General features: G+C 38.2%; 2 protein-coding genes and 1 long non-coding RNA gene across 8 annotated transcripts; 2 read left to right on the top strand and 1 right to left on the bottom strand.

Annotated features, from left to right (window-relative positions):
• Nucleotides 1-6304, top strand: LOC121869075. The gene is made up of 3 exons (XR_006089503.1): nt 1-268; nt 3862-3935; nt 5812-6304. It is a non-coding gene; the product is annotated as an uncharacterized LOC121869075 (long non-coding RNA).
• On the bottom strand, nt 4685-10297 carry LOC121869074 (protein lifeguard 1-like). The gene is made up of 4 exons (XM_042370208.1): nt 10166-10297; nt 8177-8403; nt 7286-7619; nt 4685-6181 (listed from the first exon to the last, which is right to left on the bottom strand). Exons 2-4 carry the CDS (start codon nt 8245-8247, stop codon nt 5882-5884), a joined length of 705 nt encoding a protein of 234 aa, XP_042226142.1. The 5' UTR covers nt 8248-8403; nt 10166-10297; the 3' UTR covers nt 4685-5881.
• Nucleotides 10298-12123: 1826 nt separating this feature from the next.
• Nucleotides 12124-24690, top strand: LOC121869073 (gastrula zinc finger protein XlCGF8.2DB-like). Of its 6 annotated transcripts, none has more exons than XM_042370203.1 (3): nt 15591-16292; nt 18489-18647; nt 20325-24690. In XM_042370203.1, the coding sequence occupies exon 3, from the start codon at nt 20380-20382 to the stop codon at nt 21460-21462; it is 1083 nt and encodes a 360-aa protein (XP_042226137.1). In that variant the 5' UTR covers nt 15591-16292; nt 18489-18647; nt 20325-20379; the 3' UTR covers nt 21463-24690. The 6 variants fall into 6 exon arrangements, with proteins under 6 accessions (XP_042226140.1, XP_042226139.1, XP_042226137.1 ...); XM_042370202.1 differs by having other exon boundaries at nt 18483-18647; XM_042370206.1 differs by lacking the exons at nt 15591-16292; nt 18489-18647 and adding an exon at nt 12124-12154.
• The last annotated feature ends 1766 nt before the right edge of the window (nt 24691-26456 follow it).

The following is a 26456-nucleotide window of genomic DNA, read 5'->3' as shown; positions in this document are numbered from 1 at the left end:
AGCAATATCTGTGTTATTCTCTACCGGAAGTTCTGATTTTCTTTTGAAATATCTCACAGTTGTTGTGTACCTGGTTTTGGGACAAGGGCGACAAGTTTCCGGTTCCCTCAACTCCCCAAGGTCAACAAATGAAGTGGAAATGGCGCGTAGAGATCATGCGAGCAGCTTCCTCGGTGGATGGCCAGCAGCCCAATAGAGACATGACAGAGTATACACTGAACATTTTCTGTTCAGTTATTTCAAGGACAATTGAATGATACAGTATATAGTGAGTTTGTCAATACAGTATTTAAGTGTATAGATGCTGTAGTGTATTTTGTGTTTGATATGTTTACCTATGTACAGAATAGTACCTGCACTGTTTAGGTACAGTATACAGTATTGGAAATTGTTTACCAGTACTGTATTGTCTATACGTATATAGTACATGTTGAACTGTGTGTCTGACAATTTTACTGAATAAATATCTACCTCCAGTTATTTCACCCCAAAATTGACCACCCAATGTTAACCTAACCTAATACCCATGGTAGTAGTAGGTGAAAGAGGCTGGGGCTAATGTTAAGGTGTCTCCCATTATGTGTTGAACGACTGCTAAAGCCACAGTAATTATAAGCAGTTTGGTGAAAACAATTCAATTGTTTGTTTATTGAACACCATAATCAGTAAGATTTCTTTGTAATAATAAATATGGTTAAGTTAGGTTAAGATAGGTTAGGTATGATGTGAGAATAGGTTATAATATTATAATAATCATATTCGGCAAAGTTCTAAAAGTTTCCAATTAGATGAACATGATTATAAACTATGCAGTTATACAGTTCAACATGATTATAGATAATATAAGTACAGTTTAGGTAACTACTGACGACTGACTCGCTGCTGATTTGTCATAGAAAACGAATTTAAAAATGCTGCAATTTCACTGTGTTTTATAGTGGACACTGTCATAGTTTTGGCAAATGTGTTAAAAAGTGGCTATATCTAAATTAAACACAACCTTAGTTTATAAGAAACACAAGCCGCTGAAGTATTGTCAGAAGACCTCAGCAACCTACCTAACCTAACCAAAGAAACCTACCTAACCTAACCAAAGAAACCTACCTAACCTTACTTAGCTTCCTAGCCGTGTGGCTCAACCCTCCGGACCCCCTGGCATATTAAACAAAAAGAACTTAATATGATATTGTATAATTTTATGCTTTGTGTGGATGTGAGGGCAGCTGCCCGGTTCGTGTGACTCAAACATACACTTGCGACTGGTGTCAATTAGAGATGATTGACTGTGTATCGCTGCATCACTGCTGAGAAAGACAAAGTATGGGTAGTGCGTGCCTAGTTACCTGATCATCTGCCAAAGGAAGCAATTTCTCCCAAAATGATTATCATACCATAACTCACTGATAAAAAGATAGTAAGAATATAAACACCGAAACAAATAATGCATCAGCGGGTTAGTCATCAATACAGCATTAGTCACAGTGTTTTTATCCCATTTTCCTCTCTTCTTTCACGTCTTGCTCACTAACAAGTAATTTTGATTGCAGGATAGGCTAAAAAGAAAAAATACTACAATGTTGTCGCTTCGATTCTATTACCTAGTATCATCCAAACGACATCTGAAAATTTGGTGCAATTCCATAAAGTTCTGGTGCTAACCGTCTCCTCCACCTTTACCGTTTTAAATATTCTTTTATTGAGTATTATTTTTTGTTGATTTAAATTTATTACAGTAATTACTTCGATTTTGGAGATATCGAACACAGGACCTGACCTAACCTGACCTGACCTAACCTAAATATCTTGTAGACCGCACTCTATAGTAGCACCATTATTTTGTTATGTAAGTACTGTGTAGATGGTATATGAATTCTTAAAACTACACAATTCTGAAAATGTGCAGCACAGTTTGAGGGTTGAGACAGTCTTTTTGGAGCCAAGGTAAATTATTTTGATATCGATGAAGCCTTAAACCCAGAGATATGGGAGAGTTAAGACTTTATTGATGGAGATATAACCCATATTTTTATTATTAATTTATTTTATGTACAGGCGGTGATCATAAGCACCTGAAAGCCAGATGCTGTCGCCTTGGTGTTTAACGTGAAAGGTACTGAACACAGTGTACAGTATATGATAAATGAAGAGTGATATTATGTGGCTATCAGGTAAAGGTTCAGGAGATGGATGTCACTTCTCACCTAAGATTAACCACCAATACTGTAATGTTAACCTATCCTAACCTATTATAACCTAACCTATCATAACGTGACCGGTCGTAACCTGACTTTGCCTAACCTCACTGCCCCAAATAGTGCTACAGTGGTTAATCTTTAGGTGAAATAAGCTTGGGTGGAGATTCTTCTGATAATCACAAATAACTAAAAGAATAATCAATGAAAACAGACAGACTTAGACCATATTTTGTGTGTAAATTGACATGACACCTATAAGCAATGAAGGGGATATCCAGACAAGGGTAGTGTGTCAATGACTGGACAGTATGATGAGTGAGTCAATGTTTTGGTGGAGTACTGTACTGTACATGGTGTTGTGTGAAAAGATGAAGGTAAACCATGGAAACATCATGGCCCTCATTGTGCTACACTTGAACACATTTACACCAACAGAAGCAAGAAAGGGAGTTTATAGGGTGTCCCAGAAAAATGTCCCTCCCTCCCTCCCTCCAGCTCACAGTCTCTCAGGGAGCAGGCAGGGAGAGAGGGACATGTATCTGGGACACCCCATATATATGTGTTTTTACTTAACCCTCTCATAAAAGGCGAAAAAACTTACGCTCATCCTCGCGACACCAACGTGGCGTCCGATGGGGTATTTTCAAATGACTCAAAAACTATTCAGTGAAACTGACTGAACTTTGGACGCCATTTGACAGATGTCGTTTTCTTTGTGTGGGCCTTATCACCTTCCCCGAGTCGGTCTCAGTCACCGTGTGAGTGGCGTGTGATGTTGCTCTGGCCATTAGAGCGAGAGGAGGTTGCACTGCTCGGCCCATTAAATTATTCCATGAATTTTTGTTATATTAATTTTCCTTATACCACAATATTCTACATGCTTTGTTCTTTATTTTAGTATGTAGTACATATCAGTGAACATCATAATATAAGCAAAATGTGAATGGAAATCGAGATGTTACTAAGCATTTTCCTACTTTTCAACTTATACTAAAAAAAGTGGCTTAAATTTCAAGAATTTTCAATTATTTATGGTTTCATACAATTTTTCAGACAATTTGACGCTATAGGAGACCCCATTACAATTTATAAAACAATTCCATGACAGATAATTGAGCCCTAAAAAAAAAAAATCTAAGATTTTTTGTCAAAAACCTCCAAGGCCGAGCGTAAGTTTTCATGCACGTATGTGTCTCAGGCTCCGAGGCTGAGAGTTAAGATTTTGGCCAAATTGCATTGTAGTGGGAAAAAACTCAAAGGATGAAAAGTGGAGAGAAAAATCCCTAAAACCTCATATTTCAACTGTGAATCACCTGTACATTGGCTACATTGTTTGTTCTGACGACAATTTGAAGTGCCTCTTTGACTGAAGAATGTTTCATAAGTAATCTTTGTATTAGTTTACTCTCAGCTTGTTAATGCTTGATTTAGCTGATGATAATGATGTATTGTTTGTCTGTCACACAGTCTTGATGTTGACATATTTGGGCAAATTTAGTAAACGGGATTTACATTAGATTTTTATTAACAGGGAATAACAAGATGATTCAGATATGTATTTCAGAATTATAAGGAGTTAACTTTTAGGAATTTGTTGTCAAAATTATATTACATGTGCAATTACTGTGTTCAGTTTTCTGGGTTTTACTATTTATCTTTTTTGCAGATAATGTATCCAGTCACTTTGTTGTCAAGATCACCCCTTGGTACAGGAGATAAGACTTGGACCTCCTGTTGTGTGTAAGAACATTATATAGATTGGTATTATGGTCACTATTTGTTAACACTGTATGAAGCATAGTCTAATGTGACATTTACATACAGTACTTGGATATACTTTATTATTTTGTGTTTTTATACACTAATATTTATAGTTTTATATCTTTTTGATAAACTCCATCATGATCTTGATTATTTTTCCCTTCATCTGCTGTTAGTTTTTAATTTTTCTTCTCATCTGTCAAGTAAATGAGGGACTTTAGCTGTGCCCTTTTAGTCATTCATTCTGGAGCCATAATTTAACTCTCCCTCACCTTCAGAGGACCCACCACACTATAGGAGGTACTCGGGAGAGCAGTGATATATACACCATAATAATTGTGTCAGAAAAAAGCAGTTAAAGATTTATTTACACATCCTTAAACTAGACTGAATTTTCTATCTTTTGACACCAGTTTCATCATAAGCATGTGGTGGGTTATGGAGATACTGTACACGGAAAATAACTTATGCCAACTGTAACCCCTCGTGTATGGGGTCTCCTGTGTTGAATAGAATCGTCTGCCGTTAGCCAAACAAAATATTAAAACTGGCATCCCTGTAGTGAAGTTCTTAACTCGGATTATCTCAAATGAAGATCTGGTGTACTGTATTCATCACTGTTGCTCTGAGTGCCTCATGTGTCATCTTTAATCAATAGTTTTACTCAACAGTTGAAGGTTTAGTCATTAAAGTTGAGAGGTTAATGTAGGTTAAAGAAAGAACACTTAGAAATGGAACTTGAAGAATGTATGTAGTTATTAAAGTTAACATCAACATTATAATGCCTGTACAGCAGTAGGCTCTTTATGGTACATGTTCTTACAGGTTTTTCCTAAATATAACTGAAACACAACTATTACTCAAGTTAGATTTAAGACGCTTCAAATTATTAAATGTGCAGTACAGTTGCAGACAAGATTCCCTGAACATTTAGCAGTATCTGGCATGTACTTGTGGGTTTTATACTGTATATGATTGCTTTATATCTATCACATTATATTAGAAGCACCAAAAAAAGACAAACACACTTCTTAATTCTGTGCAAAGAAAATACAAGAAAATACACCAAAATTCCAATCCCCTTACCTAGTGTTCCTAAAGTGTGAAGGGAATTATCTGCAGCTGTATGTTATCCATATATACAGTTGTTTAACTGCTCTTAATAACTTTATCTCTGAAATATATAACTAAAGTAGATTTGTTCTACCTGTAAATTAAGTCGAGTAATGGCATATCTCAATTTTAACTAAAATACTATCTAACTTAAAATCTTATTCCAAAATCATCAGGAGAAAGAGAGAGAGGAGAAAGAGTGAGATTAAACCTGGACAGTATCTGAACATTTAATTCTAATAAATCAACTCAACATTTTATACAGGTAGATGGTATAAATCTTTGTATTTATTACCTGTCTTTCTGGAAGTGACTTTGCCACCTATTATGTTTTATAGTGATGAGGCTTTACAAGGCTGTGAGATCATCTGGGACATCTCCAGGTAGTTTCAGCCACAGTAAGGAAGAAAAGTTAACCAAACATATGAGAAAGACGACAAAATTAATGATACATTTCAGGTAGTTGAAATTTGAGGGTCAATCAATGCAGCCAGGGTGATGACATTTTCTGTACACTACAAATAACTTAATAAAGACTTAAGTTTCAGTAAATTTGTAATGATGATCTAAAAATATTAAAGCCCTGTCTCATGAGCCTGGTGAGGAAATAACCAATGGAGGTATTTATTATCATACTTAAATCTTGCTACATTTACACCATTCATTTACACTAATCCGGGTTTTCAATGTGGGTTTGACTAAGGAAACTATAATGATGTTAATTAGTTCTTGCTTCCTTCAGTGATGCCAGACGAGTACTGTACATAATAGTCTGATCACCTTCAAGAAAGATGAAGAGATCATTTTGTCGTCTAGTTCCCATTGCCACCACCAGTGAGGGCCAGAATGTACATGAAGAGGTTGACCACATCCAGGTACAGGTTGAGGGCAGCAAAAACGTACTCCTCGGGGGAGATGGCCAGCTTATGGTTGCCGCCCAACATGATCTGTGTGTCAAAAACTAAGTAGGCAGAGAAGAGGAGAGCACCCAAGCAGGCATACATTATGTTCAGCACTTTGCTCTGGAAGATGGCTGCGAAGATGCCGAACATGAGTAGTGAGATGAGCAAGACGAACAGAAGCCCGCTCTTCATCGTGAAGTCCCACTTTGTCTGCCAATGTAAGAAGTTTTCATTTTAAAATTGCTCAGATGTAGCTCCCATCAATAATGATATCTGAACCTGACTCCTAAGATTCCAGTAAATATGACAAGAGAATAAATAAGAGAAGCTGGAGCTTGTGGTTACCATTATTTTCTTAGTATTTCATCTGTGACATAATTTTGTACATTGTGACAAGGTTTTAAGTGGAAGAAAATCCTCATACAAAACTACAGTGTATAATAGTTTGTTACAACACTTCAATAACATAGTATAATAACTTATACAAAAAAAAAGTGGCAATTAAAAGTATAAATTGTGAAACTGCTTTGTGCATTAAGTTAATAGATAATGAAGAGAGGTTGTTTTGCCTGAAATCTGGAGGATAGTGAGCTGGTTCATTATTAGAAATCTGAATGGACAGTAACTTAAACACTCACCCATTACATACTTAAAATCATATAAAAACCCAATAAATTATTTTCTGTATACTATAATATAGCAGCAGATGAAATGTCTAGTTAGTAATGTATACATAAATTCTGGCCTCCACTCTCTTAACCACAACTTGCACGTAAGTGATGACCTATGAGGGTGACTAGCTGTTCACACTTAATACTGTTGGTGACAGGTCAAATGCAGTTACAGTACTGGTAAGTGTCAATAGCAGGTGTGGCTCACTTTAGGTAGATATGCACTTCTTTCTGCCAGCTGTTTCTTGCTGGACTTCAACAATAGAATTTACTTGCACACAGAACTGACCATAAAAGGGAATAGAGACTGCCATTTCTCCATTCAAATTCCAAAATTAGTTGTATACTGTATTTTAATTAACACTGGTCAAACATTTCCACCTTCGAGTGAACTGAATAAGAACTTTGATAATTACCACAGAATCAACTTTGTACAGCTGTAGGAGAAAAATTTAGTTTTTACAAATAAATTTGATGCTGTAAACAGAAATACAGGTAAATTTATTGGTTTAGCTTGATTTTAAGTGTGCAACAGGTGAATATCCAAATTTATACCTACCTGGAATTCACTCAAAATAGTCTGCACACTACTCTGTAACTTTGGCAAAATAACTAAAAATAATGGAGAAAAAAGATGACTTACCTGGAAAGCAAATATGGTAAGAGCAACACAAATAATGATGGTGATGCCGATGGCAATTGTGACCTCCCAAGCAGTAAAGGTGGCACTGGCACACCCTAAGAGCCATCCCTCGCAGATAGTAAACACGAAGAGGGCGATGTAGTTGAACGGCGTCTTCCTTCTGAAGTCACTGCAGCAGGCCAATAGGATGATCATAGCAAAAGTCACGCCAAAGGCACTCCAGAACAAGGCAGGGGTGTGTAGGGCAAAGTCTGTGACTTGAGGAACCCAGATGAAGAGAGCCACAATGCCGAAGGTGATGACCAGTTGAACGACGAGCAGACTGTACACCTTCCTAGGATGAGAGTGTTGTCACTTTGCCTTTCTTTCATTTTTCTCTTCTCTGACATTCTTTCTTTTTCATAAAGTTCCACCTTTTATATACAAGTATCTCATTTATATTAACTACAGAAAAACCATATTTACATGTATAGGTGTCCCTCAATTGAATATACTGTACGTATTGAATTTTATTTCAACTTTACAATATTAAATAATTTAATTATATCAGTAGCGTATTCTCAATGAATGCAAGGCCAAGGCATGCCTAGTAAAAAGCAAAGTAATTCTTAAAAATTAATTTCAGTACATTATTTACTTATGAAATTACTGTTAGTGTAACCATTATAATAACGTACAGTATAGTATAGTACTATAGTCGTTCAAGGAACCTAACCCCTGGTATAAATGAGACTCCAACTACAATACTGTTGTACTGTACTTGTATCCAGGACTAAGAGGATAAGGTAATACTGACATAAAAGTAACAACACCTTCAAGTGAACTCCACACATCATACTGATACTACAGTAATTATAAAACTGAGTGATAAACACTAAGCTAGGCACTTACCTAATGAAGCCCATCCTGATGGACTTTTCTGAGAAGCTTAATCCACCATTGTTTTCAGGGTCATAATCCATCTTGTGTGTTGATACGTAGACTAGCTTAGGAGAACACGGGATGTTTGTACCAAGTAGTGTGATGGACTGTGGTGGGACCCAGAGGCAAGGATCAGTTCACAAAGGTAAGTGCCGATGACAAGGTTTTGGTGAAGTTGTCACTGGATCAGTTCTAACCTGTGGGTACAATATTTATACTGTTGTCATTAATGTCAACAAAATGGACACGACTCGGAGTCATACCTATTGAGACATACAGACAGAATGACAACCACACTTAAGTTGGTCTAAATTTTGAAATCCTCACTCAGGTGCCAGGGCAGATCACCTTTACTTGGGGCCTATAGGGTTCAGCCTCACTAGTTTTAATGATAATCTGCCACAGCTCAGGTGTTGATTAGTTGAAATTTTGATAAAGAATAAGGAATACAATAAAATGTGGTACAGTACTTTTCTACCTAAAAAATTTAAGATAAGTTTATCAATTAGCTAAACTTAACCTAACCTCGGTTAAGTCAGGCCAGACCTTAAAACTTTTGATAAAGTAAATAAAACTAACCTAACAACCCTATGTCTGGTAGATCAGGCTAAAATATTGTGGTTGATATTATTGTTAGGCTGATTATTGTAGGTTAGGTTAGCTTAAATAAGGTCAGGTTGGATGCTTGGGTTTGGTTGATTATGGTTATGTTATTTGGTTGGTTTGGATATGTTATGTTATACCCTGTGACTAGAGCAAATTATCTTATCCTGATGGGGACAATAAGACCCAGGGAACAACAATACATTTGGGTGTTCAGGGTTTATAAATCTTCTACAGTAAACACAGGTGCTAACAATGACTAAAACTGTATCACTGTTGACCAGTAGTAAAAGAGGATATTTTAGTTTATAGCAGCAACAATGCATTAGAATTTCTGATTATGGAAACACGAAAAAAAACCGAATGTGTTTCAAGTGGATACCATCTTAAATCTCACTCTCCCCCCCCCCCCCAAAATGACATGAGTTCACTTCAAAGAAAGTTGCTTTAAGTTAGTAATGTCATGTCTTAATTATTCATGGCATCTTAATAACCATCGACTGTGTCTTGGGGGCACTGAGCTTCATGTTTCACTTGGAACTAAAAGTTGGCAAAATACATTATGTCATGGTTAAGACTACCCTCTTATGGTGTGGTAACTATGGGTAGCTTCAGCAGCGCAAGATGTAAGTTTATTTTGATGGTAACGTCTTACTGTAATGATGATGATGATGATGATAATAATAAAGCTACTCTGTAAACTGAGATGACACTGATCGCTTTACATCCATGACAACTCAGTGGAGTTTTAAAATTTCGTTAGTAGAAACTAAAACTTATTTACATATTTTATTATTCACTGAAGATACAAAAGTTTAATTTCAGACTGATTTGATAATGGTCCGTATGGGTGATCGAGAAGCAAAAGTTGACTTATAAAGGTTCACAGGTAAAATTATTACGCTAACATTAAAATACACCAAATTCACTTACTTGGCCATAAACATGTTCAGTACAACTGTATATGGCAGCCAAACTAACGTTAAAAATTTAAGTCGGGGACTACAGTAACTACAGGGTGCCGGGAATTATAACTTCCTTAATGATTACAGAATCCTTGAAGAATACGCATCCAAAATTTCGTTATATGTGCCATGATTTCCTGCAAACTTAAATTTCATCATGTATACATCGAATCCAGGAAAAAATAGTCAGGAAAAGGCACGGAAAAAACCTAACCTACGTGCAATGCCGTCATATAAATATACTGTACTGTGTTGTCAATGTGTACAAGTCATGTGACCTTTTTTCCTATGACTTTATTTCCTTTCACCTACACATCGTGCCAAGAGCTTTATGGGGTTAGAGGAAACCATAATTTAGACCTTTCCCTATACTGTGTAACACTTCACACACCTTTGGGTGATTATCCACCTGTTCACACTGTTTTAAATAAAACACCCGGTACTCCTACTTGACTGTGAACACAGCGAAGCGCGACTACAGAAGATAATTCAGTTCTACTACACATCTCTTATCTCGTTTTCGTTGCCAAGGGTGGACGTGGAGGCCCCTGCCCCCGCCCCGTGCCGTGTGACTGTCAGGATAAGATAAGTTAACAAATATTGCGTGACGCGCACACTGCCGCGTCATAAACAAGTATGGAAATAAAACCTATTCTCAATGTCGATTAATTGCATATTGTGTTCTCATGCACTAGTGCCTTACTAAAGAGATTATTAATGCTTATTATAAAACAAAACATTACATATATTAGCATTATCATCCACACAGCCCAAGCACATGGGGCCATGGTAGATGCACCACGAAAGGCACAATAGTTGACGTGAACATCTAATTTAACTGAATAAACGATTGAATAAATAAAATGTAAAGAAAACAAACTAAATATGTCACTCGCATCACAAAACAGAGGTGGGAAAGGCCTGTGGCAAAGACCATCTTTAGATGGTCTTTGCTTGTGGTGTCATATGGCGTCACGGAGACTGTGACTGCTGAAATAAGTCGTATAGTTTACATTTGATTTACCATGTGTATAGACAATGTTTGTATACAGTTCAACAAGTGTATAAATAAAGCAGGTGAACACCCTCCACTAAAAGTATCATTACCTTTTCCATCTTTACAATTTGAAATGCTGCACGAAATGCTTTGAAATATTCTCCAGTACATCGTATGATGGTATTTTATTTATGGGATTTGTTTTAGTAACCATTTATAATTTTACCGTTGAAGCGTAGTAATAACATTATAAGAACAACCATCAGAAAGTCTGAGCGTAAGGGTACGAGGAATGCTGAAATTTTGCAATGCTTACAATTTGAAGACGAAAGAAATTGAGGAGAGAGAGAGAGAGAGAGAGAGAATAACCCCAAAAATGTGAACAATATATGAAAGGACAAGAAAATGATCTGATGAAGAAAGTGGATGGATAGCAGTATTGGTCTGGTAATTGTAACTGGTTTAAATCCATCAGAACTACGATCTTTTGCACTTTCTCAGTAGTGAGGAAAGGAGAGAAAAATTATGCGTGGAGAGGAAGGGATTTGGGTCTGGAGATAGAAGTGGAGGAGGGAGATTAGCAAAGGAGGGGGGTGGTGAAGGAGTAAGGGGGGTTTGTTGACATATAATAACCCTTTGAACTGACATTAGCTTCTGTTTTAATCCTTTCCTATGAGCAGAAAAGCCCCAACCTCCCCCCCCTAGCCTACCGGTCTGTATCCCTCTGCGTCCCCTCTGGCAACGCCTTCAGCAACACCTGCCCCTGCCTGGCCTCACCTGGCTGCAACACAACAGTCCCGGCCGTCTCCTAACTCAACTACTACTGGGCCTCCTCCCCGTCTCTACTCTGACACTGTCAGGCCTTGTGCCCCCACCGGTGCCCCCCACAACCCCCCTCCAGTGACACGACACCGATCATACCCCTCTTACACGGATTTACCAACCGTGTTGAAGACTCTTTGTACCGCCATCTCCAACCTACACAGACTACCCCTGCCTCCAGCTGCTACCCAGTCACTTCCCTCTTCTGGTTTGACACAACCTGGTAGCCCCCCTGTGTGCCCCTCATGCTCACGGCCTACTCCACCGCCGCCTGGCATCACTGCTGGCGTGGCACCTACTGAACCTGCCCCGGTGTGCCCTGCTGCCCCCGTCCACCCACCGCAAGCTGCACCTGCTCATGGACCCGAGGACACCACCCCGGCTCCCAGTTCCCCACCGGCACCTGGGGCCCATCCACTCCAGTTCTCCACATCAATTGACCACCATGCGGACATGCTAGTGAATTACGTATCTACGCCAAGAAGGACGTCCCCTACCAACCTCTCGACGTCCCCCTTGAAGACACTACCGACGTACACGCCATCACAATCACACTAAAAGGTATGTCCCTCAATACTGTCAATGCCCATGGCTATGGCCTGGCACTTGACATTATTATGGACCTGCCACGCTTTGCCATAAAGATAAATTGTACCGGGAATTTCCCCCCACACACTCATCATTCTGTCACTTTATGTAACTTGCTGACAAAACCCATGACCCTTCAGGCTTTTACGCCCTTATGCACGAGTCATAAAGGCAAGCATGAACTACACATGCTTCCCAGATGGGCGCTGTAAACGCTTCACCGTATTAGCCTGGGATACCCATGAGGATACCGACCTATCTGGTAAGTCAATCCCACATCTAATACTCTTCAGTAATAATGCTTTGATGGTCCCAATGTTAGGGACTTGCTACAGGGAGTCACTCATTATGTCACCATTTGTTTGTCCTCGATAATTAGGATGTATTGTATAGCGCTTCCGGTGCGTTATCCACACTTTGGTGGTGATAAGGTTCTATTCCTTGTGGTTGACTGCAAGTCTTCTGATGAGGTTGCCGCCGTTTACGTCAATGGTCTTGTTTGGGGAAAAAAACATGGCAAGATAGAAAGTAAATCTATACAACCGATGGAAATAAGAGAGTAAATACAGTAATGGGAACTTAGCACAAACAATAGGAAAAAAAACCCTACAAAACAGATGAAAAGGCAACGCCGACATCTTGCCACACCAACCATGGCTCTGCATCATACCACATATTCAGTAATTTTATATGTGAATTATGATGTTCTTGTTAGTGTACACGATAGTTTGTCATTAACTCGTATAAAGCATTTTTATCACTGATAGCCTCTTATTAGCTTCCCTACGTTCACTAAAAGTGTTGCAACTGCTGTGGCACCGGCGGCGTCCTTCGATAACAGATGGTAATCTTTATCAATAACTAGCGCCGATTAGATAATTATCTGACAACAGGCGGATGGGGAATGAGTCATTTACAATGGCTGTCTCTTGCGTATTTACTTAATACATTTATGTTACTGTACTAACGGGAATATTGCAATATCCATCGCCCGTGGTGTCATTCATACAGAGTGGATAGATACTTGTTATTTTACCGTGTGTACAATATGTGGAATAAATTAGTATTAGCGTATTACTTTTGGTAATAGTCGTGACAAGCAAGATGTTAAATGTTTAACTGTGCAGGCCAACAACAACAACAATAATAATGATAATAATAATAATAATAATAATAATAATAATAATAATAATAATAATAATAAATCCGTAAATTTGTAATATAGGTTTATAATTGGATAAGCATGTCTGTAAGTTATGCAGTTATACAGTTTAACATGAATATAGACAATATAGGTACACAATACACATAGGCCGTGGGAGTATACCTGTAGTTTCCTTTGTGCCGAGACAGTGCAGGTAAACAACAATGATAAACAATAAGACAACTTGACCAAGGATATCCGACAAAACTACCAGGTGGTTATTTCTAAATGCCCTTAAAATGCCAAAATTGTACAATCAAACCTGAACGCGTGGATGGAAAACTAACAGCGTACTACTGTACTCTTAACTGCACAGGCAAAGGCGGCCACACACTGGGTACTTTCCTCCCAACAGTGCCTGGCCAACACCGTCCGTCACACTGGGACGTTTTATTGGCTGGTCAATGGTGACCCTGAATAATGATTTGATAATACTAGAAATAAGTTTTAAATTGACGAAGAAATAGACAAATGTCACCGTTTTATTTGTTAAAATTTAAGTTATTAAAATTATTATTGTTTCTTGATTTATTAAAATTTTTACTTAAATATTCAACATCAAATATGAAGCTCATATGAGCACTAATGGCCAACAAAGCTCGCCGCCAAACCATTGTTCATTTCCCGCAACAAAGACTATAAACGATTTATAGTCTTTGTCCCGCAACAGGCAAACTCCTGCTGCTTGCTGGGCCGTCAGCAAAAACAGCCAACATGTTGGGAGGAAAGTGCCCAGTGTGCCGCCGCCTTTACTGGGCTGTGTGATGTCTGTCGGTGAAAAAACCCTACAAGCTAGAGTTGTGCAGTTAAAACGGAACGAGTGGAGGCAAGGGCGACAACTTGCGAGTTGCGGAAGCTCATTGCTCAGTCCAAACACTATCTCCGTGTTGGCAAGATGTCTGACCTGCGTAATATTTCGAGGGAATTTGTTGCCGAACCCATTAGGCTCTACCGAAGTGAACAGTGACAGGCAACAAACACAACATCGACTAAGGTAAGTGTTAAACAATTTGTTAATTAACCATTTATGTACAGTATTTTGTTAAACTATATTTGTAGGTGTATATATTTAAATATGTAGGTAGTCAGCAAATAAATAAGAAATATCGCATGTACTTTCATAATATTAGCCCAGTGTATTAAACCTTGGTGCATTGTCTCATCACGCATACAGTATTAAACCTACAAATATAATTATGTACCTTAGCCAACGAATGACAGGCCAGATCAGGTCACACATCATTGCATAATACAATATAGACAACAAAGATATACGCATTAAAGCCTGTAATCCCATCGACTCATAACAAGTCCGATCTCACAACAGCTCTTAATATCAGTTATATGTTTTCACTACAGTAATTAAAAGTCATGTACAGTATTCAAGTGGAAAATGAGCTGTATACAGGGTGATTCATTTGTTTAACACCTTTCACCTTCCTCCCATCCCCGTTTGCCTTGGGGTTAGGTTAGGCTAAAGTTGGGTTGGGTAACTTTTTCTGTGGTTATTTTCCTTGCGATTTTTTCCTCTACATTCTTCTTTATAAGTTTGTAAAATAAACTAATCCGCTAGGTTTTAAATTATAAGATTTTGTCCAGCGTAGTGTTGTTCGGTTCGGTTATGTTAGGTTAAATGAGACCTACTGTATAAAGGGAAGGTGTGACGTGGGATTTATGTAATGAGAAAATTGTGGTGTGGTATTTAGTCTAGAAGGGTTTGTATACTTGGGATTTTATACGGCTAGGGTTAGTATAATGGAGAGTTTACTAGATAAGAATGTGTTATCAGCATTATAACATGAATGAGGTATTGGGAAGCGTTCGAGTTACAGCTGATAGTATAGTAAGAGTGAGGGGATGGACGACATTGCCTTTATGAGATGGATGATGTTTGTTACTGTCTTTATGCTCTGTACGAGGGATGGGCGACCTGGTGAGGGGGTGGGCGACCTGGTGAGGGTGGGCGTCCTGGTGAGGATGGGCGTCTTGGTGAGGGTGGGCGTCCTGGTGAGGGATGGGGCGGGGGGTGGGCGTCCTGGTGAGGGTGGGCGTCCTGGTGAAGGGGGGGTGGGCGACTTGGTAGTGGGCGACTTGGTAAGGGGGTGGGCGACCTGGTGAGGGGGTGGGCGTCCTGGTGAGGGGGTGGGCGACTTAGTGATGGGTTTGGCCGACCTGGTGAGGGGGTAGGCAATTCCCCTAAACAATAGTGGATCACATCCTGATCAGTCATATGACCAATCATGTCTTTCGTCACCAGTTAACGTTATCAGTGACGTCACCGGTGAGATTAATAATCACACCATCAGTCATGTTAACGATTGTCACCAGTTACATCACCAATCGTTCACACATGTCACCAGTCATATTGCCAGCTCAGTCATGTCACCAATCATGATAAGCTTAATAATGCAGCCAGCACTCATGTCACCATTTTTGTCATCATTCATGTTGTCAATAGTCATGTTAGCAGTCATCGTGTTACCATCTCAGCAGGTATGTCACCATTCTTATTGCTAGCAGCCATATCATCATTTGTTACCAAGTCATGTCACCATTTATGTTGCGAATTCGTGTCATTATTCACGTTATCAGCAGTCATGTCATCAGTCATATCTGTGTTGTGGGAGTCAATATGATAAACAAAGACAGTAAATAAAGCAACAGTGACTAAACTCCCCTAACATCTACCGCTCTACCTTAAGTTTATATATAATTAATCACCTAACAATCAACAATTAATAAAGAGAGATATTAGATGTTTTAAATCATTCATTACTTCACAATCAAATCATTAGAATTTATTTTGAATTTTGTTATGGGTGAGTTTATGAACGGTGCTCCAAAAACACAACTCCAGAATTCACTCTCTTTGTACATCAGGAATTTGGATAACAAAACTCAATGCAGGTAAATATCTGAACTCCTTACACCTTAAAAGGAGGATAGTATTGTTGGGTATGTGGTTATAGTGATAATTGTGCTGTTAATTACTCCTGGACCGTACCTTGAGCATAAAACAATAAATGGTGATGATGGTGTAGTTTACGTGCCATCATAGTGAGGTTGATACAGTTACGGTTTAATGTGGATATGAACTATAAATGCATCTTGTGTATTTTGTGGATAAAACCAATTGTAGATGTGTTCTCGGTAATTTTGGTTACAGCTGTGTGGATTGTAACTTGACCCAGCTTAACCTTTGCATCAACAAATGGTAACTGTTTCTATTTGTCTCATAGCAAGTGTCCAGCTGCTTGTATGAATTATATGCACTACAGCATATTCAAATAAGTCACTGCTGAACTATAATTTCCACCGGAATATAATTTAGGTAAGGTTAGGTAGGTTTCTTTGGCTGGTTAGGTCAGGTTCTATTAGGTTCTAGGGTAATTTTTCGTTAACCACCCATCACCTTTTTTCACATGAAAACTATATTTTTCGCTTGTGTTCTTGCTGTTTTATATGATTCTGACATTTATAATCATCTAAAACAGCAAGAAAACCTAACCTAACTAAAAAATAAAGTGATTTGCCCCAAGCTTGTGGTTACTTAGAATGTGGTTTTATGAGGTTACACAGACTTGAATTAAGTCTGGCTTGGCCACTTTTACAACCGAAATGTGGCACATGCTGTTGTTTATTTTTACTCTCTTGTGATTCACACACCTCAGCTCAACATTATAGAACTACTGTATTTTCTTAGACTGCTCCTAAGTTTCTTCAAGCCACTCACTTCCTCATTTACCGAAGAAATATATTTTTTCAATGGTTTCTTTCAGTCTTTCAACCTAGATAAATAACCATGATAAGGTCAACTAACTGGATTTGTGATGTGTTTTATTGTGGTCTATTATCATGTAGCCCCCAGTAAAATGATTGGGAATACTTGACGAGGGCGGTCAGGCCTCAGTACAAACGTGAAAAAATTTCTTCATGGTAAGATAAAAGATGTCGTACCTCGTGAAAATGACATACGTGCACGAGGAATGGCTTTTATGTAATACCATAACAGTATCTTTCTCTATGTCTGAAATCTGCAGAGGAAGACGGCAAGGTAGATACCCGTGCACATCAAGTTTAGAGTTTTTTATTAATTTATTTTATTTGAAATATATCACACGTATAATAAAATATAATATGGGTATGAACAGCAGTTACTAGTACACTTACTTATCATATACGTACGTGCTGTAATACATATAATGTTACTCCCAGGATAAGACAAAAAATGTGAAAATTGTACACAGAAAGAAATTGTATTTAATTTTTGCTGATTGAAATAGAAATTAAGTTTAATTCTGTACAAGTATTTTAGATCAGGTTTGGCTTGGTAGATTAGTTATCTTCATTTTATGAACAATAAATTATGGAATGTAGCTGCATAAAAAAAATCTAAGAAATGAAACAGCATTTGATTGTAGACCGTAAACTTGGCAGACAGAGGCAGCTCCTTCAGAGGTGGAGCCGACAGTACAGGTATTACAAATATTAAATGTGAGATCATGTAAAATGTATTCCTCTGCATTTCATGTTAGCTTTAAGATTGGGGGAACTGAGAGGATCTGCTTATGAACATCCCTCTGTGGTTGTGAAGGTTCCTAGTACATGAGCTGATGAGTGGGTTTGGATCTTGTGATCTGAATCCACATGCAACCTCAAATCAACCACTAGTTCATATTAGACCAATTAGAGTACAGTATATCTGACCCATTAAGCATGTCATGGTTTTGTCAACAGATGAGTATTATCAGGGAGTGTTGAGTGGAGTTCTCACAGGTTCATTTGAGGTGTACAGTATACACTAACAAGGGCAGATGTCTGAATATCTCAACTCAGCTCAATTTCCAGGCTGCACTGCATATTTTCTGCTCTTGTTGTCTTATAGGGATTGCACCATGCTGGAGGGGTATCCACGTTATCTGACAGGAATGCTGGGGTTATGGGATGACATAGAAAATTGGAAATTGAGCTCTTCTGTGATATGCCCTTGCTAGTCTAAACGTCTCATTAAATTTTTTCTTGTGGTCATAAAATGGAGTTTCATAATTCTGTCCTTTACAGCTCAACTTAACTTTTATTTTTGCTTAATATTATGAGGTACAGTCCTGGACCGAAGTTTGTGATAGAATCAAGGTGGAGAGTGCAAAGTCCACTCCACCTTTACTGGATGGTGGGTTGCTGTCAGTGCTGCCACACATGAAAAACAAAGTTTACCAGATTCGTGTCTGAATCTTTCCAGATCGCTTAAAAAAAAAATTCAAGGTATGACAAAATTGTATCCACTTATAATTATTTTAATTTTAATCAGTACAGTTCTACAAAATGTAAATTTTTAAATACTGTTCATGAAAAATAATAGATAATCAAATTAAATTAGACACTCAGTATTCTGCATTACAAAAGAAAATGAAATGTATTTGTTGGACGGGTTTAGACGAGCCTAAGCTAAAGTTCTGAGTAAATCAAAACAGATTTTACTTAACATCTAACCAAGTAGACCTGTTGTACTGTAGTAATAGTTTAGTGTATTAGTCTACTTAGTAATGAATTATAATTGTTGCTTCTACACTCCAGCAACTAAAAAGATAAATTTAAATTTCTTTCAAAATTAAAGAAGGAAAATTCACGTTGTTTAGAGGTGCAAGATTGGCGAATCATGTGCCTATGAGTGTCAAATTACTTGGCAAACTACGTTCGTAAAGAACTTTGTTTTTTCTAAGTTATCTATGATCCTTAAATATAAAAATAGAAAATTAACTTATAATTTAGAAAAAATGTATAGAACTTTTCAATACATGGGAGGTTTTCGAAAAATTCTTTGAAGGTTAGGGTAAAATTTTCAAGATTTTGCAAAAAATTTCAAGCAGTGGCCCCACTGGTCGCTGGCCATCGACCCCAACACACCAACAAGCGTCTGATCAGTTCAACAACCAGCTCTGATAATTCCATTTCTCAATAAGGACTGAGAAAGGATGTCATTATTTTGCTTAATAAATTCACCAAAAAAATCTACCCAATCAAGTTTTGCATTATTTGACATTATGGTGCACATTAACAGACAGTGGGAATACTACAGGGGTAGACCGGAGCTGGTGGCATCCAGGCTACAGGGCGGCTGGACTGGCTACTGAATGATTTTGATGACAACTTGTATTATGCATAATATCTGTTATCTTAATATAATAATTTGTTTGAATCATTGTTTGACTTTTTTTAACTGTAAATATTTACAGAGATATTGCATATACGTATAACATTAGTCAGGCAACATTTATGATCATCTATACGAGTATAACTACAGCATAATAATAAAATAAGGTCATGCTGCTTTGACCTTATTTTTCAATCCAACTGTAATCAGTGGTGTTGTGACCTACTTCAAGTTGTGACACTTATATTAATCTGGTCACTCATATGTCGGCTATACTCCCTTCATGTCATCCGTTGTAGGGATCAAGCTAGAGTTACGTGCGGAAGACCCTACGATAAAGCCATTATGACAGAGGGTGATAAAGCCATTCTCACACTCATGCTTAGTGTACTGTATACTGTACTGGGGGATGATACAGCTTGGAGGGTTCTGATATTATTGTGAACCCCAGCCACTAAGACACACACTCCACTGTGTCTTCTACGTTGTAAAGAATATGTCAAATAATGTAGAACATGATTGGGTAAATTGTTTCATGAATTTAATAAACAAAATAATGACATCCTTTCCCAGTCCTTATTGAGAAATGGAAATATCAGAGCTGGTTGTTGAACAGTTTGGGTGTCTGCTTGTGTGTCGGGGAGGGATGGCCGGACAGTGACTCACCGTCCAGTAAGGGTGGGGGAGGACCTTAACTGTACCATGAGTTTCTGCCCATGACTGTACACCACATTAGTGAGTATTGTGCTATATACAGAAGTCAGTTGTTAAGATGAACTTTATTTCAGACAAATAACTGAACTTTGATCATCCAACTCCGAAGTGAGAGAAGTGGAACTGAGAATGTATGAACCTTCGTGCAGCAGAGGGGAAGTGTACACCTGTGAGGACTGTGGTAGACAGTTTGCTGACAGACAACAGTTAAGGGAACATTTGGTGCTCCACAACAAGGAAGAGTTTGACTGTGACATATGTAATAAACCGTTTCCAACTAAGGAGAGGTTGCAGAGACACAAGAGAATACACAGTGATAAGAAATATGTGTGTCACGAGTGTGGAAAGATATTCAGTGTGAAGGGTTACTTACAGAAACATCTGGAAGTACACAGCAATGAAATGTTCAAATGTGAGGATTGTGGTAAGTTTTTTACCCTGCAGCGATCTTTGCAGAGCCACAGGCTTCTGCACAAAGAGAAAAAATTTAGTTGTAATGTATGTGGCAAATCATTCCACAAAGAGACTGGAAAGGGAAGTCTAGACATGCACATGCAGCTGCACGGTGATAAAAAGTTTGGATGTAATGTGTGCGGCCTGTTGTTCAGTGTGAAGGGTTATCTACAGAGACATATGCAAGTGCACACCAAACCACACAAAAGATTTGAATGTGACGAGTGTGGTAAATTGTTTACGCGGGAATATTATCTTAAAGATCACATGCGCGTACACGGCGAAAAAAAGTTCGGATGTCTAGAGTGCGGGAAATTATTTGTCCGGAAGGCAAACCTCAGAGATCATATGCTGATACACGGGGAGAAAACATTTGGCTGTAGTGTATGTGGTAAGCTGTTCAGCCTGAAGAATTATCTCAAGAAACACATGCAAGTGCACAACTCTAACTCTGGTTTTCATGACAATAAGTATGATGTTATGAAATTTACTTCTCAAGATGCCAATATTGCCCCTGATGAATGGGTGGACCTGCTGCAGGCCTCTCCCTGTGAGTCACCAACACCCCTGGAGCTGGAGTGTATGGGGGAGGTGAAAGGTAACAAACAAAAAACATATGCCAAGAGAAATGCTGGAAGAGATGATGAACTCCAGAAGGTGCTCATCAAGGCAGAAGAAGGAAATGAAGATGATTCTCAGCTACAGTTTATCAAGATGGAGTCGAGAAGTGAAGACGAGTCGGACAAAGTTTACGAGTGAAGACGTAGACGATGATGATGAACCACAGACTGACCTTCACTAAACACGCAGAAGTAAAGGGTGGCCGACACTGCTGGGGTGTGAACCTTTGTTTATAAAAACTATAATCCAGGAGGAAGAAATAAATGAATGTAACTTGTGCAACATTAAAATCAAATAGAGTTTATTCCTGAAATTACCTCTAAGATATTCCCCACACATACAACCACCTGCGAAGAAGAATGCCCCCTTGAAGAACCTGCACCTTGATGAGATACAGCCTATGCCATAACAGGTATCTGACAACTTGGAGGTGTACTGAGACAAAAGGTAATCACTCACCACCCTAGTCATTGTACAGAACTTATATTATGTGAGAAGCTCTTGAGATATAATGAGGATATGATTCATAAAGCATGGTTGAGATAAACTACATACTATTCAAATAACTGGTTGGTCGAGAAGCTTTGAGATTGAACCATTGGAAGGACTGAAACAGAGAGAGAGAGCACCAAACATTGACTTATCAGCTCAGCACCACGAGCAGTGTACCCAATATTTCAACCTTGTGACGGCTGTGATGACCCTAGCAGTTGACGGCCAGGAAATCAACAGAAGAACCATGCCATTGTAAATACTGTTTGCTTAATTGACGTAGAAGACAACATGGTCTTCTTACCAGATTAAAGGAATTTGCCTCAACACATAAATATTATACAGTACAGTTCTCTAAGCTACCGAGATGCTGATACCCTCCCTGTACAGTATTGCACACCTGATGGTACAGTACAGTACAACCTGTCCTCACAACAATCTCTCATATAAATATTACCAAGGAGTAAACAATGAGTGACATGTAAACAAGATATCCATAGTGATAAAGAGGATGACTTACTAAAAGGTTAGAGGCAATATGAAACCCACCTGGATGATTGAGGGCTTCACACCTAACCTTCTCTACCCGTGTGACCAAAGTTAGAGCCTGGTTGATAATTTACTCCACAGTAGAAGGAACAAACACTGGTATTGAGAGGAGAGTACATTTATACCCTGTAATTTAATTTAATATTCATAAGGGAAGATCTTAATAGAGGCAGTTATAAGAGAATACAGTAACTACAGTAGAGAAAATATGTATTAGCATTTGCCATTTAATGTGTTATAATTACCTACCAGGAGTTTTGCAATACATACACTAGGAATATGTAACTGTTGTAAATATATTTGACTAATTTGTGTTTTAAATTTTATGGGTGGCTGAATATCTGTGTTTGACTGTCTGTATAATGTCTTTTTGTTCGTCTTAGTAATAATAACTGCTGTATGTCCAGGTTCTAATAAATGACGTTATGAATATGAATTTTCGAACATTGAGAGACTGATTAAATGAATGTGTCTATGGAGTATTGAGTTAGAATAATGATTACAGATGATAATGTATGAGTGTACTAGCTTACCTGGGAATGAATGAGTGTACTAGCTTACCTGGGAATGAATGAGTGTACTAGCTTACCTGGGAATGAATGAAGAGTGTACTAGCTTACCTGGGAATGAATGAAGAGTGTACTAGCTTACCTGATAATGTATATATGTGTGTGTGTGTGTGATAGTCAATATGTTTTCTTTATCTTTAGTGATGAGTGCCCATTTTACTGCTGAAGTTTGTGGTGGATAGAACTACCAGTGTCTTGCTTATATATTACTATATGTCAGTACTACAGTTTGTAAATATATATATTGTACAGGTAGTTAGATGTACTGTACACTCATGGGGGGACATTGTACTACTGATAGCTAATTTAAGAGACCATTGAACGAGTTGTTTCTAAATTATTGCATTCCATGTAGTCGAATAATCTTTTAATAAACTGTGTCATGGTAAGTTTAGCGACCCGCCTGCGTTAGTGTTGTAAATATAGGATGACGTACCCTTGTAAGATGTGTTTTAGCCCTTATAAGTGAGCCATTGAATTGTGTGTTTTAATTAATGAGTTCCGTGTAGTTGAGGAGTCACCAGTGTAAGCTTTAGTGCTGCACCTTCATTAAGAGTTGTAATATGTAAGGTAGGAGGTAAAACTTGGCTCTTCAAGCATCAGGTCTTGGTACTTTATCGTGTAGAAGGGATAAAATATTGTGTTAGGGTTAAAAATGATGAAGACTTAATTCTCTTTCCTGTGTTGGTAAAGACTTTTCTAGATTTGCGTCCGTGATGAAAGGATAAAACTTTTTCAAAATTGTATAATATGTAATTTTTATGGTCAAAATGAAATGATAGAATTTTGGATGTGCAGTAAAATTATGTACAGTGGGTTCCCGGGTTACGAATGGGTTCCGTTCCTGAGGACGTTCGTAGGTCTGATTTGTACATAGGTCAGAACACATGCTATATGTATACCGTACAGTACTTACAAAACAATGCTTAAAATCCCACTATATCATAGCCTAAGTCCTTATATACATCTAAAATCACTTAATTAAGACAAAAGAAGAAATAGAATGACAATACTACAGTAAATGAAAGTAAAAAATAAGTCATCAGGTAAATAAAATATTGTAAATTTCAATTGATCTCATTCGTAGTCGCGAGTGTTGGTAAGCCCTGTATCGTACCCTACCTTTCCATCCCACCAAAATATTCATAAAACAATTATCTATGGGTAAGAACAATCCCAAATAATCTACAGTATATATTGTACAGTTACCTGTATCATATATTAATTATCAGACAGTTTCAGTTTTTGTATATCTGCTGTACTGTATTACTGTATACTTTGAAATTTACCTTTGTAATTTACTACATAAAGGAAGGGAGGAGGGTGTTACTGTATACCGTGTTTTATATCTGACCATTTTATATTGGGTGAAAATTCTATCTTAATATATTTTTGAAAAACTGATTTATGCTCTCTAAAAACAGTAATGATGATGATGATGACAATGATGATGATGAAGATGATGAGCCCAAGTTTGGCATTAAGGAAATAATTTTATTACCACAGGAAAGACAAGTATTTGTTTTCATTTTAAACTGTAGATCAGTAGTTTATTACAAGATGAAGGGAGAGAAAGTCTTAGTAGGTCTAGCTTCTGTGCCTGAAGATCCAAATTATACTAACTGTATAAATATAACAAGCAACACATATTTGAACAGTATACATTAGTCTGTCTTGGAGAACAATTTATCAACTTACTTTGATATCAGTGAGTTGTATGTAGTCAGAAATTCATTAATAAAGATTTGGAAGCCAACTTGAGTATTGAATTACATAAACCTGGCAAGATACAGGAGATATTTATATTTACCATTGTTATTTTTATGTTTTATCTAATTGTGTGGCTTGCCGTCTTTAACCAAGCCGCTTTTAACAATGGTTGGAATATTAATGCTCTTGTTGCTGTCTCTATAAGGTCGAATAGATTTGATGTGGTTGTGGTGTTAATTCGCCATTTGTAGACAGAAAACTTTAGGTGATGCAGCAACTTCATCCTCAACTGATGGATGAGATTCATGGTGATGGCTGGAGAGTTTGAGATGGCCAAGTATATTTAGTGCCTCTTGGTAGGGGGGTGGATTGAGGGTTGGAGAATGATGTTGTGTGACCTGTTTGTACTTTTTTAATGAAGTCTCTGCTGTTTCAAGACTGGCAGCGTAACAAGTGAGGGCAGCAGTGAGGAAAGCAAATCAAGATATGGGAAATACAAAGCATACTTTTGAATACAAAGATGGGAATATGCTCCTTCAACTGGACAAATCTGAAGTATATGTACCAACCCCTTCAACAAGTGGTACCAAATGACAACTATTGTACCACGTCTAAAGATGTGGTCGTTATAGTAGGATGCCAGATGGAAGTTTAAATAGCAATGACCCTGTACTGTATAAGTAAAGGCAGTTGAATCATACTAAAGGCTTATACCAGGATTACTCAGTTACTATTTGTGAAGGCCAGGTCACAAATTTCCTAGGTGGTAAATGTTCGAATGAAAGGCTTAAAGTGACGTAATAAACAAGAGTCCTGTATTTATTACTGTTTATTCCCGGCTACAAGTGTGTATTGTTGTAGCTGAGATAACTGAAGACAAGAGGGAATGAGAAAATAAAACTGATTAAAAATGCACTTTAAAGTTTTTTTTTTCAGAGGGAGGAAGAGAGGAGAGGAGGGAGAGATAAAGAAGGGAGATAGAGAGGGGAGGAGGGAAAGAGAGAGGAGGAAGGGAGAAAGAGAGGGGAGGAGGGAGAGATAAAGAAGGAGGAGAGAGAGGGAGGAGGGGAGATAAAGAAGGGAGTAGAGAGGGAGGAGGGAGAGAGAGGAGGAGGAAAGAGAGGAGGAGGGAGAGATAAAGAAGGTAGAGAGGAGGAGAGAGGAGAGATAAAGAAAGAGAGAGAGGGGAGGAGAGGAAGAGATAAAGAAAGAGAGAGAGGGAGGAGGGAGAGAAAGAGAGAGGGTAGAAGGAGGAAAAGAGAGGAGGAAGGGAGAAAGAGAGGAGGAGAGAAGGAGGTAGAGGGGAGGAGGAAGGAGGAGGTAGAGAGGAGGAGAGAGAGAGAGAGGGGAGGAGGGAGGGAGAAAGGGTAGAAGGAAAGGCGAGAGGGTAGGAGGTGGAAAAGAGAAAGGAGGAAGAGAGAGGGAAGGAGGGAGAAAGAGAAGGGAGGAGGAAGAGAGAGGGAAGGAGAGAGGAGAAGGAAGAAGGAAGGAAGGGAGAACTTAACTTTGACCAGAACAACCTTAACACTATCTAAGCCTCTAAGGGCATGGTTAGGTTAGAAGCTGGTTAGGTTAGGTTAGGCGGTTAGATTATTTTACCCAATATTGCTGTAGTACGTTCAATGTTCACTATCCTGCACGCCATGAACAAAATATTAAAAATAATAAAAAAAAATATTGTTTTACCACAGCATCTGTTGTCAATTCCAGCTTCCTTGCTCATAAAAGTGCCTCAGATCTCGCCCAGACAACCAAAGTAAGTAGTTGTTTAATGCCTGTGGCTCCTGTTCTTATAACAATTTCCACTTCCAA

The sequence above is a fragment of the Homarus americanus genome, unplaced genomic scaffold, assembly GCF_018991925.1.
Source record: "Homarus americanus isolate GMGI-L3 unplaced genomic scaffold, GMGI_Hamer_2.0 scaffold24694, whole genome shotgun sequence".
In the NCBI taxonomy this organism is placed as follows: domain Eukaryota; kingdom Metazoa; phylum Arthropoda; class Malacostraca; order Decapoda; family Nephropidae; genus Homarus; species Homarus americanus.
Note: the sequence above shows the minus strand (reverse complement) of the source record. Positions and strands in the feature narration are given on the sequence as shown.

Coding starts and splice junctions, on each gene's coding strand:
- LOC121869074 (XM_042370208.1), bottom strand. CDS start 8,247: ATGGATTATGACCCTGAAAACAATGGTGGATTAAGCTTCTCAGAAAAG. Junction 7,620..8,176: donor ATCAGGATGGGCTTCATTAG/GTAAGTGCCTAG, acceptor CTCTCATCCTAG/GAAGGTGTACAGTCTGCTCG. Junction 6,182..7,285: donor TTACCATATTTGCTTTCCAG/GTAAGTCATCTT, acceptor TTACATTGGCAG/ACAAAGTGGGACTTCACGAT.
- LOC121869073 (XM_042370206.1), top strand. CDS start 20,380: ATGTATGAACCTTCGTGCAGCAGAGGGGAAGTGTACACCTGTGAGGAC.